The 15,965-nt window shown below is 34.8% G+C and overlaps 1 protein-coding gene across 1 annotated transcript in view; it reads left to right on the forward strand.

Moving 5' to 3' along the window:
* IPO7 (importin 7) overlaps positions 1 to 15,965 on the forward strand; it is a 46,314-nt gene that overhangs the window by 10,957 nt on the left and 19,392 nt on the right. Inside the window, exons 3-8 of the mRNA XM_042904649.1 lie at positions 3,356 to 3,509; positions 4,986 to 5,144; positions 8,910 to 9,066; positions 10,589 to 10,678; positions 13,414 to 13,508; positions 13,891 to 13,975. Coding sequence (XP_042760583.1) covers positions 3,356 to 3,509; positions 4,986 to 5,144; positions 8,910 to 9,066; positions 10,589 to 10,678; positions 13,414 to 13,508; positions 13,891 to 13,975 — 740 coding nt within the window. The remainder of the gene's footprint in view (positions 1 to 3,355; positions 3,510 to 4,985; positions 5,145 to 8,909; positions 9,067 to 10,588; positions 10,679 to 13,413; positions 13,509 to 13,890; positions 13,976 to 15,965) is intronic.

Raw genomic sequence — 15,965 nt, forward strand, 5'->3', positions numbered from 1 at the left:
AATTTTTGCCTTTATTGTTTAAATCATTTAAAAAAATACTACAGTAGCCCTCACTTATCCATGCTGGATACATTTTAAGACTCTCAGTAATTGCCTAAAACTGTGTATAGTACCAAATGCTATATATACTACATTTATTTTTATACATACATGCTTATTGATAAAGTTTAATTTGTACATTAGGCGAGTAAGAGATTAGTTACAGTAACTAATAAAAATTAGAGCAATTATAACAATATACTGTAATAAGAGGTATGTGAATGTGGTCTCTCTCAAAATACCTTCTTTTCCTGTACTTACCCTTGTGATGGTGTGAGAAGATAAAGTGCCTGTGCAATGAGATGTGGTGTGGTAGATGATGTAGGCATTTTGACATGATGCTAGGCTACTGTTGGCCTTCTGGTAATACGTCAGAAAAGATCATCTCATCTGCTTCCTGACTGTGGGTGACCGCGGATAACTGAAACCACAGAAAGTGAAACTGCAGAAGTGGGGGGGACTACTGTATTTCTTAGTTCCAGTTTCAACAAGATATTGAGCAATTCTCTCAGTACCAAATAGTGTGTGAAAATGTGGTACACTACTTCTGATATTAGCTGTTAGTATGCAAAATAATGGAATTCCCATCTTTAGGGTCCTGTTACTAAATTTATTTGCAGATGTATTAATTTTGTTATAGGAAATATAAAATACTAATAATTGCACCATTCTAGGAAAACCAGTTATATTCTGGTATTATTTCTTGCTGTTCTTTTTCCCTACATCAATTTCGTTAAATTTTTTTTTTGCTTCATTTAATGTATAGTAATCATTTCCCTTTTCTTCACATAGTGTTAGTTTTAAAACTTATATTTCAGTGGCTACATAATTTACCATAATGTGCCATAGGCAGTGAACCATTTCTCAATTGTTAGCATTTAATCTTAGATTTGTTTCATTAACAATTGTATTCCCAGTACCTAAAATACTGCCTGATACACCAAAAGTAATTAAAAAATAAATGAATGCCTATAAGTTTATTATTTTTTACAATATTGGTATACAAGTAGCACAATAATAGAATATTTTTTATGTTTATAAAATATAGTGATTTCACTGGACCCTGGTCAGATATAAATCTTTATTTTAACTGTCCTTTCTCTTTTACCAGTGAAGTTGGCATTTTCCCATTTGGTTATTCTTTTAAATAAGAATCTTTGACTTTAAAATATGAAATTTTTACTTAAGATGTTGTAAGTGGCATTTAGGGACCTTAATATTTTGAGACATGATTATGTGCATTAACAAAATTAAATTGTGCTAGAAAGTTGTTTAGTATGTACAAAACCAGAAGCAGCCAAACTGTGGAATTAGTAAAAATTTTAAAATACAATAACTACTTTAAAAGTTGCATTCTTATAATAATTGAATGATCCTGGGGCACCTGGGTGGTTCAGTCACTTAAGCATCCGACTCTTGATTTTGGCTCAGGTCATGATGTCATGGTCCTTGAGTTCGAGTCCCATGTTGGGCTACACACTGACTGTACAGAGCCTGCTTGGAATTCTCTCTCTCTCTGCCCCTTCTCCATGTGCACGTTCTCCTTCTCTCTCAAAATAAATAAACTTAAAAAAAAAAATTGAATGCTACTCTTTAGTATAGGGCATATGGTGATAGCAGCTGCTAGATGATAGAAATAAATACTCAGAGGCTCTATGCAGAGGACATAGGAGTGTATCAAGTCTTAATTTTAATCTTTGTTCTGTTTTGGAAGAATAAAAATTCTGGAAATAGTAGTAATCTTAAATATGTTACATATACTGAGTCCATGTTTTTTTTTTTAATTATTTATTATTTTTATGTTTTTGAGTGGGGGAGAGGCTGAGAGAGAGGGAGAGAGGATCCCAAGCAGGCTCCACACTCAGCATGGAGCCCTAACTGGGGCTCAGTCTCATGATCTTGAGATCACGACCAAAATCCAGAGTCAGATGCATAACTGACTGAATCACCCAGGCTCCCTGAGTCAGTGTTCTTTACTGTAGATGTAGTTTGTCTTAAAACTTTTGTTGAAGGGTATTTTAATGTGTAGTCTTAATCTCTTTTGCAATACTAAGGGTATTTTAATGTGTAGTCTTAATCTCTTTTGCAATACTTTTAAGGTGGGATATTATTTTAATTCCCAAGATAAACAAAGTAGAATGTAAAAATCATAGATGTATTAGTTATCCTTATTCAAATAGGTGTAAAACTCCAGGTAAGTGTTAATTACTAATCAGAGAAGAGCTGGTATTTTTTAGAATTTAGTAATTGATTAATTTTGAATAATTTCCCTTTCCTGTACATCTTATGCATTTGTGATTGAAGGTTCTCTCATGGGAAGGGGAGGACTGGATTAAAAGCACTGTTAGCAATCTAGTTCATGTTAACTAGCAATGTTCAAGATAGCAGTGTGATCGGTAACGCAAAATAGGTAATCTGTAATTTTTGAACATAGCAAATTCTCCCATAAAATAAAATGAATTTGAAGTAGTACAATTGCATATTAATGAAATGCTTAAATTTGTAGACTAGAGATTTTTATACTATAATTTTTCTATGATAAAAATAACAGCCTTTGTACGTCTTAGTCAGTTTGGGCTGCTGTAACAGAATACCATAGACTGCATGACAGAAGTTTATTCCTCACAATTCTAGAAGCTGAATAGTCTTAAGATCAAGAAGCCAGCAGATTTGGTGTCTGATGAGAACCCACTTTCTGGTTCTTAGAACCTCACATGGTGGAAGGGGAAGAACCTCTAGGGTTTCTCTTTTAAAGGCATTAATCACCTACAAAAGGCCTCACCCCTAATGCTGTCACATACCTACAAAAGGCCTCACCCCTAATGCTGTCATTTAGGGGGTTAGGATTTTGACATAAACTTGAGGGGGGCCACAAACATTCAGTCTATAGTAGTGTTACTAATTGTAGAAGCTATATTGGTTTGTGTATGTGGTTTTATCTTTAGAGGCTTCGTTTAGAAAATTGATAAGGTGAAATTAAATAGCTTTCCGACAGAAAACAGGATAAAAAATATTAGGAATAAATGTGATGTAAAAAGTCTTTAGCAGTTTTGTTTGTACAGTGTGTTTATTTGCAGAGTTCTCTAAGGCTATATGCTTAATAATAACTTTATGGATCATAACAGTAGCTAAGAATTAAACTTGTATTTTGATTATCAACTTTTAAAATAATAGAAGGCAGTATTTTGTTTTTAAAAAAGGATAGCTTTACTGATAATGGTTGGTCCGAAAGAAATAAATTGAGGTGTGGACACTTATAGGGGTATTCACAATGCTTTCACAGTAAATACTGTTGTCAAATTTATCTACATTTTAGGTGTTATCTATTTGAAAAATATGATAACACAGTATTGGCCTGATCGGGAAACAGCACCAGGAGATATATCTCCGTATACTATTCCAGAAGAAGATCGACATTGTATTCGAGAAAATATTGTAGAAGCTATTATCCACTCTCCTGAGCTCATCAGGTATATGTATATTTTTAAAACTTACCCATTGTTGCAGGTATATAATTTGTGGAGTTTGGGAGGGGGTCTTTCCAGAACATAAAAACCTGTCTTTTTTTAATTTTTTTTAATTTTTTATTTTAGAGAGAGAGAGAGAGAGCACAAGCAGGGAAGAGGGGCAGAGGGGGAGATAGAGAATCTCAAGCCCCTGCTTCGGGCTTGATCTCACATAACTATAAGATCATGACCTAAGCTGAAATCAAGAGTTAGGTGCTTAACTGACTGAGCCACCCAGGCGCCCCTAAAAACCTGTCATTTTTATAGCAGTAAACTTAACAAATGCTGTTACAGGCAAATTTCTTTTTATTTAATTTTCTTACTGTGATTTTTACACTTTATAAAACCTAAAGGTTTTAAACTTCCTGTAAAACTTGTGAAACATAGTGTGATCAGGTGGACACAGGTGAAAGAAAACTTTAGAATGCTGTCATATATGTTATATTTTATAGTCTTGGTTGTTGGTTTTTTTTTTTAATTTTTTAAGTTTATTTTGAGAGAGACAGAGACATGTAAGTGAGGGAGGGGCAGAGAGATGGGGAGAGAAAAATACCAAGCCGGCTCCATGCTGCCAGCATAGAGCCCAATGTGGAGCTCAAACTCACGAAACCGCCAGATCATGACCCAAGCTGAAACCAAGAGTCGAATGCTTAACTGACTGAGCAACCCAGGTGCCCCATATTTTATAGTCTTGATATTTAAAAGCTCTTATTTTTATATGATTCTGCAGAATTTTTAATGAGAATAACTATGTTCTAAATGAAACTCGTCAGTTGATGATAGGGGTGAAAAATAAAAAAATAAAATCACCTGTATTAAAAAATTTTTTTTGAGGGGGCTCCTGGGTGGCTTGGTCGGTTGGGCAGCCGGCTTTTGGCTCAGGTCATGATCTTGCAGCTCGTGAGTTTGAGCCCCGCGTCTGGCTCTGTACTGACAGCTCGGAGCCTGGAGCCTGCTTTGGATTCTGTGTCTCCCTCTGTCTCTGTGTCTCCCTCTGTCTCTACCCCTTCCCTGCTTGCACTCTGTCTCTCTCTGTGTCAAAGGTAAATAGACATTAAAAAAAATTTTTTTTAGTTAAAAAAAAATTTTTTTTATTTTTGAGACAGAGGCGGGGGAGAAAACAAGGGAGGGGGCAGAGAGAGGGGGAGCCACAGAATCCAAAGCAGGCTTCAGGCTCTGAGCTATTAGCACAGAGCCTGATGTGGAGCTTAAACCCACAAACCACAAGATCATGACCTGGACTGAAGTCAGACGCTTAACCGACTGAACCACCCAGGGGCCCCCAAATCACCTTGTAACATTTGTTGGGTTTCTTTTAAATCAGTAGGAACAGGTAGATTTTGCTCAGTGGCTTACTTTTGTCTAAACAGCAATTTTCTTGGAGCAGAATTTTATCTAGGTAGCATTTCTTCCTCTTTATTGTTTATTTTTGACTTTCAGGGTACAGCTTACTACATGCATTCACCATATCATCAAACACGATTATCCAAGCCGCTGGACTGCCATTGTGGACAAAATTGGCTTTTATCTTCAGTCTGATAACAGTGCTTGTTGGCTAGGAATTCTTCTTTGCCTTTATCAGCTTGTGAAAAATTATGAGTAAGTGTCTCTCAATTCCTTCAGAGATTTGAGAAGTAGGAAAAGCATGGAAATTTTAAGGTAGTCTGTTTGAACATCTAAAATTACATTTGGTATATAAATATTAGTGAATTATATGTTGATTTTAATTCAGTATTTTCTTTTTGAAATAGCATTCTTATTTTAATTCTACAATTGCTTCTGTTGATTCAACTAAGAAACTCCTTGTGCCCTTTTTTCTTGCTATGTTTCCCTATTCAAAAACTGAGTTATCTTTAATTCCTCAATATGGGCTCATCAATTTGTGCTGATTAAAGGCCTAAACTAAACATGAGCTTTTTTAAAATGTGAAGGGTAGCAGAGTACTTTGAGCATTAGAGCTCTTTATTTAACTTCTGGCTTTCTGTGAATTTTTTATCTTAATTTGGGGTCTTGATAAGATCCTTTAAGAAAGATATGTTGAAATTTCATATGATCATTTTTAATCATTGTATTTTGAGGGATCCTGTTTCAGTGTTTGCATATTTGAACAAATTATAGTTCATATAAGTAAGTAGTATCAGTAAGACACATTTTAGGTTAAGGGATCATTTTAGATTTGGATTTAGGGATGAGAAAAAATACATAACCTTGGAAGTTGAGGCATAGCACTAAAGGTGGTAAGCCAAATGTTGAAGGGATTATCTCCAAGTGTATAGTGAAAGTAATGAAATTTGTAGGCACTTAAAAGTTTTGATACTAGAAAATTATGAGGAAGGCATGAGGAACACTTAACACCATGATGGTGGCTTTATTTCCAGTCCTAACAGCTACACAGATGCCATTGTGAGCCCTCTAATTCTGGGGCTTGTAGTTAGCCTCCAATATAAATACCCTTTTTGGGTCCCAGCTCAAAGTAGCTGATGAACTGCTGCTTTTCTTCTGAGCAGGAGAGAAATATACCATTTACAGCATTGGTACTGGTGTTTTCTTGTGTTCCCACCAGCTACCCATCTTCCTGCTAAGGAATGTTCCAGCTGTTGCTCCAACCTCTGTCAGAGTGCCAGTTGTTGTAGTTCTGGTAAGTGAGTGATTAAAATGAGAGAGAATAACAATAATCTGCTATTGTCATTGAGGAGGTTCAAGTCTCTCCTGTCCTATAATCTTAGCAGGAGAGAGTGTGACAGGGATTTTTTTTTAATGGGAGACATAGGAGGCTGCTACAGTATTGGAATTCCAGTTCATTTTCCGCCAGTGTTGATTGTGGAGCACAAGGTGTTCACAAGGGATCTGTGTGGACTGAAGCAGTTGTAAGAAAATTCATGGAGAAATTGGAAGTTGTGGTGGTCTTCAGGAGCATAGATCCTCAGGAAATGCTTGTCAGTTGAAGGAGCACAGAAGGAGCATTTGAAGAGGAAAGCATGTCACACCATACGGAGTAGTATGAACAAAGGTACAGAGGTGGAAATGAGATACTGTCTTTAGTGGGTAGTGAGGAGACCACTAAATGGTATGGATAATTTCTGTTGAGAGGTGGGGGATAATTTTGGTCTGGTAATTGGGACCATGTTAAAGAGAGTTTTGAATGCCATGATGGAGAATTTGGATGTGATTCTTTTAGATGCTGATATACCATTGAAGATTTTTTTTGTTTGTTTTTTAAGAGAAAAGTGATGGACTAGTACTTAGGATTTCTGGTGAGCCTGGCTCACCAGATTGTCACTTTGTAGCCTTGTGGTAGTCCGCTTTTATTAGTGTCATATTTTCATGCTTTCAGGAACTTTTCAGGTCTTACGGGGTAGTGATTTGTTTCCTATCATAATTATTTTCACATACTAGTTAGTTTAGATTAGCAACTAATACCATCTAACTTCTAGTCCTCTCCTTGATATAGAGAGGGAGGTAGGAAAGAAGAATGTGTAATATGAAATGGGTAGTCAAACCCTTTTAATGTGAGTGATCATCTGGGTTGGATAAGTGGAGAGAAGCACCTAATATAGTTCTACCTTTATTGTTAAAAGGAAATATTTTTTTTAAAGGAAATATTTTCTATAATTACTGTAGTTTATATAATCAGATTGGAGAGTGCAAATGGCTTCCTTTCATAAACTTGTGGTTTTTTTGACTCAACTGTGCAGATAATGTTTTAAAATGTATGCTACATGTAATTTCTTAGCACATTAAAATAGTACTTAAAATAATGTCAGTTTATTGTTTAATAGTCTCTGTTGTTATTAGTGAGAACATTTGTCTTGGTGTTTTTTTATTGTGAGCAATTTACTTTGGTTCTAATTTCATCCAGTAGAGAAAAAGAATCTGGCTTTTTTACCTTTACCTTTTAAAAATGTGCTCAAAATATTCAATTCTTAAATACATTTTCTTCCTTCAGGAAGGCTACCAGTAGATAAAACTGGAGTCTGGTAGGGAACACCAATTTAAAGTGGGTTAGATTAATCTGAAAAGATAAATTGTGTCTTTTAGAATAATGACTTAACAACTAGTCTGTATTTTGCAGAGCTTTTCTTCCTATTCCTTAATGAAGCTGGGGTGTCTTTCCTATATTTCTAATCCATTAAGTTATTTAAAATTTTTTTCATTGAAGCATATTTGACAATTTTTTTAAGTTGAAGTATAGTTTAATTTTTTAAAAAACCAACAGACCTTTTTATTTTTTTAATTTTTTTTTTTTTTTTTTAACGTTTATTTATTTTTGAGACAGAGAGAGACAGAGCGTGAACAGGGGAGGGGCAGAGAGAGAGGGAGACACAGAATCTGAAACAGGCTCCAGGCTCTGAGCTGTCAGCACAGAGCCCGACGTGGGGCTCGAACTCACAGACCGTGAGATCATGACCTGAGCCGAAGTCAGATGCTTAACCGACTGAGCCACCCAGGCGCCCCACCAACAGACCTTTTTAAATAATACTGTTAAAATGCCGAGAAATCTCTATGCGGAAATTTCTCACTTAGGTCAGCAATTCTTTACCCACATCCTTGAACAAATGTGATTCCAAATTCAAGATTTTTTGGATTTTAGAAAGGTAGCAAGGTTAAACACTCCTTTTGAAATTGAACCATCACTCAGTAGTCAAACACATTCTTGTTTTTTTCAAACACATTATTATATCTGCTATGAAATGTGTGAATATCCACTCTAGATGGGATAAGTGAAGGTCATAAATAGCCTGTTGAGGTCAGGTTTTGTTGCCAGATAGGTTACAAAAGACCTTCCTGTTTATAGTACTTTTAGAAGTAGAATATTTTCTGCTTTATAGATGCCATTTCTGCCTTAATGGTCTTGGTATGTAAATAACAAGGATGGTAATATACAATTGATTTTATGTCAGCTGCTAATATTTAAAAGTCAAGTCATTGTAGCTCCTCATTTGTATCAGTATTCACAAATAGAGATTGCATAGTGACATGGTTAAGAGGACAGACCTTTGATCTTGACTGATGAGGTTTATACCTCGATGAGTATACAGGGAAGGATACTTCTTTGTGCCCCAGTTTCCTCAAACCATGGAAGTAAGGATGCTAATGGAGCTTTGAAGATTATCGGCTTCATAATGAATGTTCAGAAAATTTTAAATATTTTATTATTATTTCAGGGTTTTCTTAAGTTGCTTTTGCTTGTGATTTGGTTCCGTAGTTGGTTTTTCTTTTTCTTTCTAGGAATCTAAAGTTGCTTAGGAAGTATTTGTTTATATATTTATGTGAACAAACAAGCAGTTTAATTTTGTAACTCATACATATAAATAAAATTGTTAAATAAATTCTTACAGAATTAGTTTGTATTCCTACCCAAAGGTACAAGAAACCAGAGGAACGGAGTCCACTGGTAGCAGCAATGCAGCATTTTCTGCCAGTTCTGAAGGACCGTTTTATCCAGCTTCTTTCTGATCAGTCTGATCAGTCTGTCCTTATCCAGAAACAAATTTTCAAGATCTTCTATGCTCTTGTTCAGGTAATTTTTATAAAACCGTTTTTATATGTAATAAGTCTGTCTTTGCTACATTAAAAGATAAAGAATTTCCATGTCTTAATTTCATGTGAAAATCTGGATCAAGTAGATCTTTTGCTAGTCAAATATAAATCGCCAAAATTGTAAGTACATTAAAAGTCTTACCAAGCACACTTCCCTAAATACACAAACAACTCCAATAGATCTTAAATTATAACTGGTCAATCTTAAGCTCCCTTAAACCATCTAACACTATTTACAAAATCAGTAAAAAATTTTTTATGCCTTTCACCTTAAGCATTCACAAAGTTTGAAAATCAATTACTGAAATTACAGTTTATATCTAGCATGAACCTGATATGCCAAATGTACCTAGATTGTCCAAGTAATTACAAAACCTATTCCTAAGCTTAACACAAAAATGCTAGTACTTTTGATTTACTTGACTGGCACACAATAATGGGCTTCATCATTTTTACATATTCTAAGTCTGCAATAAAAGATATCCACTAAGAAAGTGATTGTATGTATATTCTCAGTGGGATGTAATTATTTATATGAAACCATTTTTGATCAGTATTAAAAGTCTGGTTCTTTTTGTGCCATGTAGCCAAAGAAGGATTCATCTCATCTACTAGGACCTTTGGTTCAATCCATGCCCTTGCTTAACTTTTAAAATATAATTTAAATAGAACTGTACTTCCCCAAAGATTGTAACCGACTCTATTGTTTGGTTGGATTTTGCATTTCTTTGCTAAATCTGTAGATTTAATAGATTTAGACAATCTCTTATCTCCCAGTCTTAAGCAAAGGGCACTTGAAGTGATTCGGATATATACTATCTATACTGTTTTTGTTTGTTTTCTAGTTGGTAAGATTATAACTTTTTTAGATTGTTATTTTTATAAATTGTTCTAGGGCATAGGACAAAATAGTTACCTCCCCAACTAATTTTTTTGACACCAGCATACCCTGGTATCAAAATATAGCCCTGTCTCACTTGTGAAAATAGATAGATATCCTAAAATTCTAAATAGGATATTGATTTTATGAGCCCATTAAGAGGATTTATCCAAGGAACAGAGTGGATCAACAGATCAGTTTTTGTGATTAACTCATACTACATGAAAAAAAAAAAAGACCTGTAATCATGTTTAAGAATATCAGATAAAGCATTTGATCAAACTTAATAAGCATTCCTACTTAAAACAACTCTTAAGAGTCCTGAAATAGAGATTTTCTTCACTTGATAAAAGACATTCACTAGAAGTCCATAATGTCACTCCTGTGGTGAAAATAAAACATACTCCCAGTAATTTGGATGACAAGGATGCCTACTGTCATTGCCACAACTCTCCACTGTAGATAACTGACCAGATCAGCCAAATGAGAAATTTGGTTGGGTACTAAAAACAGGAATTATGGATTAAATGAAATACTTTTTGTAGGTTTTGTGAAGAATTAAAGGAAGTGAGATTTTCTTTTGTAAGGATTTTTAAATAATTGATTCTTGATTTTCATTCAGTATACACTACCACTGGAACTGATAAACCAACAGAACCTGACAGAATGGATAGAAATTTTAAAGACTGTAGTGAACAGAGATGTACCTAATGTAAGTAAGTCTCCTTGTGTTCTTAACATTACTAAAATACTTAAGTATCTTTTGAAAATTTTAACTGATCTTTCCTGTAAATTTTTTAAGAGTTTATATAATTCATAATACAAATTATTCTAGATGGAGAGACCACTTTGTTTACATATGTGCATATACTAAGTAAAAAATTATAAAGGGTTATTTCATATATTATTATTTAGGTACGTATATATATCTCTTTATCTTTATTCTTCTGTTTCTTTTCAGTTTTTATTTATTAATATTAAAAATCTTATTTAGGTTTTATTTTATTTAACTAAATTCTACACCCAGAGGTGGGGGTCAGACTCACGACTTTAAGATCAAGAGTTGCACGCTCTTCATCACCTCACATAGTTACAAAATTCTTTTCTTATAAGAATTTTAAAGATCTACTCTCTTAGCAACCTTCAAGTATACAGTACAGTATTGTTAACTATAGTCAGTACGCTGAACATTACATATCTAGGACTTCTTTATCTTATAATTGACAGTTTATATTTTTTGACTACCTTCTTAAATTTACGATGGTAATCATTTCACAATATATGCATATATCAAATCATTGTGTTACACATGTTAAGTTAATACAATGTTATATGTTAACTATGTATAATTTTAAAAGACACTCATTGTTAGATTTTAACCTACTAATTTATCAGACACTTATGAACCAGGGGAAGAATTTGGCAAATTAGTAAAACTTTGTAGTTAGTTACATTACTTGTTTTTTTAAATAACAACTTTATAAAGCCCACATGCCGTAACATTCACCTTTTCAAAGTATACGATTCAGTGATTTGTAGTACAGAAAGAATTGTCCAGCTGTGTTTTTAATTTAATCACAATTTTAAAAATGACAGCTATATTTCTTTATAATCTAGTTCTCTAGAGAGGTAGGGGAATTCATAGGTCCCAAATACATAAAATGTTTTAAGTGTTCTTACATACCTTATTTAATCCTCAAAAACTCCCTCTGAATTTATTTAAAAAAATTTTTTTTAATGTTTATTTTTGAGAGAGAGAGAGAGAGAGCGCGCGCACGCATGAATGGAAGAGGGGCAGAGAGAGAGGGAGACACAGAATCCGAAGCAGACTCTAGGCTCTGAGCTGTCAGCACTGAGCCCGATGCGGAGCTCGAACTCAACTGTGAGATCGTGACCTGAGCCGAAGTAGCACGCTTAACCGACTGAGCCACCCAGGCGCCCCTCTGGATTTATTTTAAGTAGAGACCTAGAAGGGTTATGTAATTTATCTAAAATAATTTTATTAGTGGCATAAGTGAGACCAACCTCGTGTTCTGTGGTTTATCGCTTAAATTTTTATCTTAAAGAAAAAAAAAACGTGTAGAAGAAATAAATAGGACATTTCTCCCACTCTGCAGGAAACTGTACACATTTAATAGGTACAACATATAATTTTGTTTATTTATTTTGAGAGAGCATGGGCAGAGAGATTGAGGGAGAGAGAGAGAATCCCAAGCAGGCTTCACGCTATCAGTGCAGAGCCTGAAGCAGGGCTCAGTCTCACAAACCATGAGATCATAATCTGAGCCTAAATGAGTTAGATGCTTAACCCCTTGAGCCACCCAGGCACCCCTATAATTTTTATTTTTTTATTTAATTTTTCATTTTGATTTTAGAAAGCATGAGAGGGGGAGAGAGAAAGAGAATGAATCTTAAGCAGGCTCCACACTGAGCGTGGAGTCCGACATGGTGCTTGATCCCACAACCCTGGGATCAAGACCTAAGCTGAAATCCAAGAGTCAGTTGCTCAACCCACTGAGCCACCCAGGAGCCCCACAAAATATAATTTTAAAATTTTCATTTATATACTCTGTACTTTTTGGGTATAATTTATAAATATGCACATACTATAAATAAATATCCCAGTGAGTTAGCAGTTATATGTATCCATGTAATTGCCTAAAATATTTGCTGGTAGTTAGCTTTAGTCATTCCTACCATTACCATTCTTATTTATGGCACCATAGATTAGTTTTGCCTGTTCTAGAACTTAATAAAAGTAATTATTTGTATTTACCTTCTTTTGCATAATGTATTTATGGTATGTATTCATGTTGTGTGGTAATAGTTTGTTTCTTATATATTCATGTTGTATTGTAGTAGTTTGTTCTTTTTTATTACCAAGTAATATTTTGTTTTATGGATATACTACAATTATGTATTCATTCACAAGTTGATGGACATCTGGTGGTTTCAGGATTTTAGTAGTACAAATGAAGCTGCTATGAATGTTCTTACAGAAATCGTATAATCACAAATTTTCATTTTTCTTGAGTAAATACAGTCTCTAAGACTACCTCCAATCTCTAGACTATTTACAACTGAATAACCATGAGTAACACTGTTCTTACTATAGAAACATTTCATGTTACCTTTTAGAGAACTTTACCCAAATTTGACTTAAGAAAACTGAAAATTGAGGGGCACATGGGTGGCTCAGTCAGTTAAGTGTCCGACTCTTGATTTCAGTTCAAGTCATGATATTATGGTTTGTGAGTTAGAGCCCCACCCCAGGCCCGTTCTGACATCATGCAACCTGCTTGCGATTCTCCCTTTCTCCATTTCTCTCTCTGCCGCTCTCTCATTCTCTCAAAATAAATAAATAAACCAGAAAAAAAAAAAAGACTCATTTAAAAAAAAAAAACTATCTCGTTATTTATTTATTTTTAAATAAATATCTCTTTAAAGGAAACACTTCAAGTTGAAGAAGATGATAGACCTGAGTTACCATGGTGGAAATGTAAGAAGTGGGCTTTACATATCTTAGCAAGGCTTTTTGAAAGGTAAGTTTCTCTCAGTATATGATGATTTAAGTTTATTTTTTCAAGCACTTGGTTTTATAAGTGTTGATATATAAAGCAATATAGAGAAACAGTGTGGGGGCACCTGGGTGGCTCAGTCAGTTTAGCATCTGATTCTTGATTTCAGCTCAGTTGGCGGGATCAAGCCCTGCTCACAGTTGATGTGATCTCTATCTCACCGCTCACAGTTGGTGGGATCAAGCCCTGCTTTGGGCTCCATGCTGACAGCAGGGAACCTGCTTGGGATTCTCTCTCCCTTTTTCCGCCTACCCCTGCATGCGCACATGCTCTCTCTCCCTCCCTCTCAAACATTCAAAAAAAAAAAAAGAAAGAAACAGTGGGTGTTTTAATAATGTTTTTTTAGATATGGAAGCCCTGGCAATGTTTCCAAGGAGTATAATGAATTTGCTGAAGTATTTCTGAAGGCATTTGCAGTTGGTGTCCAGCAGGTAAGTCTAAGAATTTTTCTAAGTTGAAACATGGCATTATTAGGTTAATTTCTGTCTTGCTTTTCATAGTTCATTGGTATCCAAAGCTGCATGAACTCTGTAGCAGTTGTCATTTTTGGTCTTAGGTGTTTATTATTCTCTTTAACTTTTTGAGAACCTCAACAAACGTCTATTTATGTGAGTTATACCTAGTGGTATTTATCATATTAGAAATTAAAATTTAAGAGTTAATTCATTTAAAAATAATAAACTTCTTATATATTAACACACAATACATGTTTTTTTTTTTTAATAACTGTTCCCCAAATGAAAAGTTTTTAGCAAAAAGAAATGGCATTGTTAAACATTTTTACTAATATTTTTAATGTCTGGCTTAAGAAAAGACAGCTATATACTCATCTACCTATGTAATCAGTCTTTTGTTTTGGTGGACATAAATAACTGTGCATGGACTCGGAGATAAGTTGGAAAAGGAAAGGCTTTTTTTTTTTTTTTTTTTTTTAAAGTTTATGTATTTATTTTTGAGAGAGAGTATGAGCAGGGGAGAGAGAGAGAGAATGAATCCTAAACAGGCTCAGCACTGTCAGTGCAGGGCTTGAACTTAAAAACCGTGAGATCACGACCTGAGCTGAAGTCAGAGTCAGACGTTTAACCAACTGAGCCACCCAGGCACCCTGGAAAGAATGTTTTAATAGACTTTCACATAGTTGTGGAAATTCTTTGATAACCACATCAAAATTTGATAGTGGTAGTTTCTCTCTTTCTCTCTCTCTCTCTCTCTCTCTCTCTCTCTCTAAGTAAACTCTACACCCAACCTGGGGCTTGAACTCATGAGTCCAAGATCAAGAGTTACATGTTCTATAGACTGAGCCAGCCAGGTGTCCCAAGTGGTAGTTTCTTAAAGGTTAATTGCAGTATAGAGTTTGTAAGAACAAATATTTTATATTCTGTTACATTAACACCTGTTGATCTATATTGCACTTTATTGTTTAATATATGAAATTGTCAAATTGGTTTCCATACAGCACCCAGTGCTCATCCCAAAAGATGCCCTCTTCAATACCCATCACCCACCCTCCTCTCTCTCCCACCCCTATATTGCACTCTAAATGGATCTTTTATCCATACATGATTTTGTAACATACGGTCATTTGGAAAATTGAGTTAATGAATATTTTCCAAATGTTAATACATTGCATTATTCATATTAAAAAGCAATTACAGGGACTCCTGGATGGCCCAGTTGCTTACGCGTCTGACTCTTGATTTTCGCTCAGGTCACGATCTCACGGTTCCTGAGATTGAGCCCCTTGTCCGGCTCTGCACTGACAGCTCAGAGCCTGCTTGGGCTCTCTCTCCCCCTCATTCTGCCCCTCCCCCACTGACACGGTTTCTCTCAAAATAAATAAATAAACATTAAAGAAAAATAAAAAATCACATTAATGTCACCACTGATGTTACTAGAAATATCTTTAAATATTGGAAAGCTGACTAAGTAGATCTAAGTGTTTAGGTGTAAGATTTTGAGAATTCTAATTTTTGTTTGAAAGCTTAGATTTTAGCACCAGGAATGTATTTTTGGTTATTTTCCTTGAAGGGAAAAGGCACTTTTTGTTCATTTTTGAGGAAAGATACACAAGTCTAAATAACCACAATTTGTCAGGTTTTCTTTCAAGTATATGGTGGTGTTTGATGGGAAAAGCTATTACTTATTTCATGTTTTCTTCCAACCCCTGTACTTTGGTATGTAGCAAAAGTGCTACACATATACTCCTCATTTAATAATATTTATATTTCTGATTCATTAAGAGTGTTCTTAAGGAGAGGTTGTTCTGCGTTTAATATGGCCATAAAGAGTATGACAGCTGCTTGTACACTTTGGTGCCTGCCACTGCTTTATTCATGTTAGGCACCAGAAGTTTTGCCACCATTGCTTTTGTACCATCGATGTAGATGTCACACAGTAAAAAGGGCAAATAAAGTCTTAGCA

This window comes from Panthera leo, chromosome D1 (genome assembly GCF_018350215.1).
Source record: "Panthera leo isolate Ple1 chromosome D1, P.leo_Ple1_pat1.1, whole genome shotgun sequence".
NCBI classification, from domain to species: domain Eukaryota; kingdom Metazoa; phylum Chordata; class Mammalia; order Carnivora; family Felidae; genus Panthera; species Panthera leo.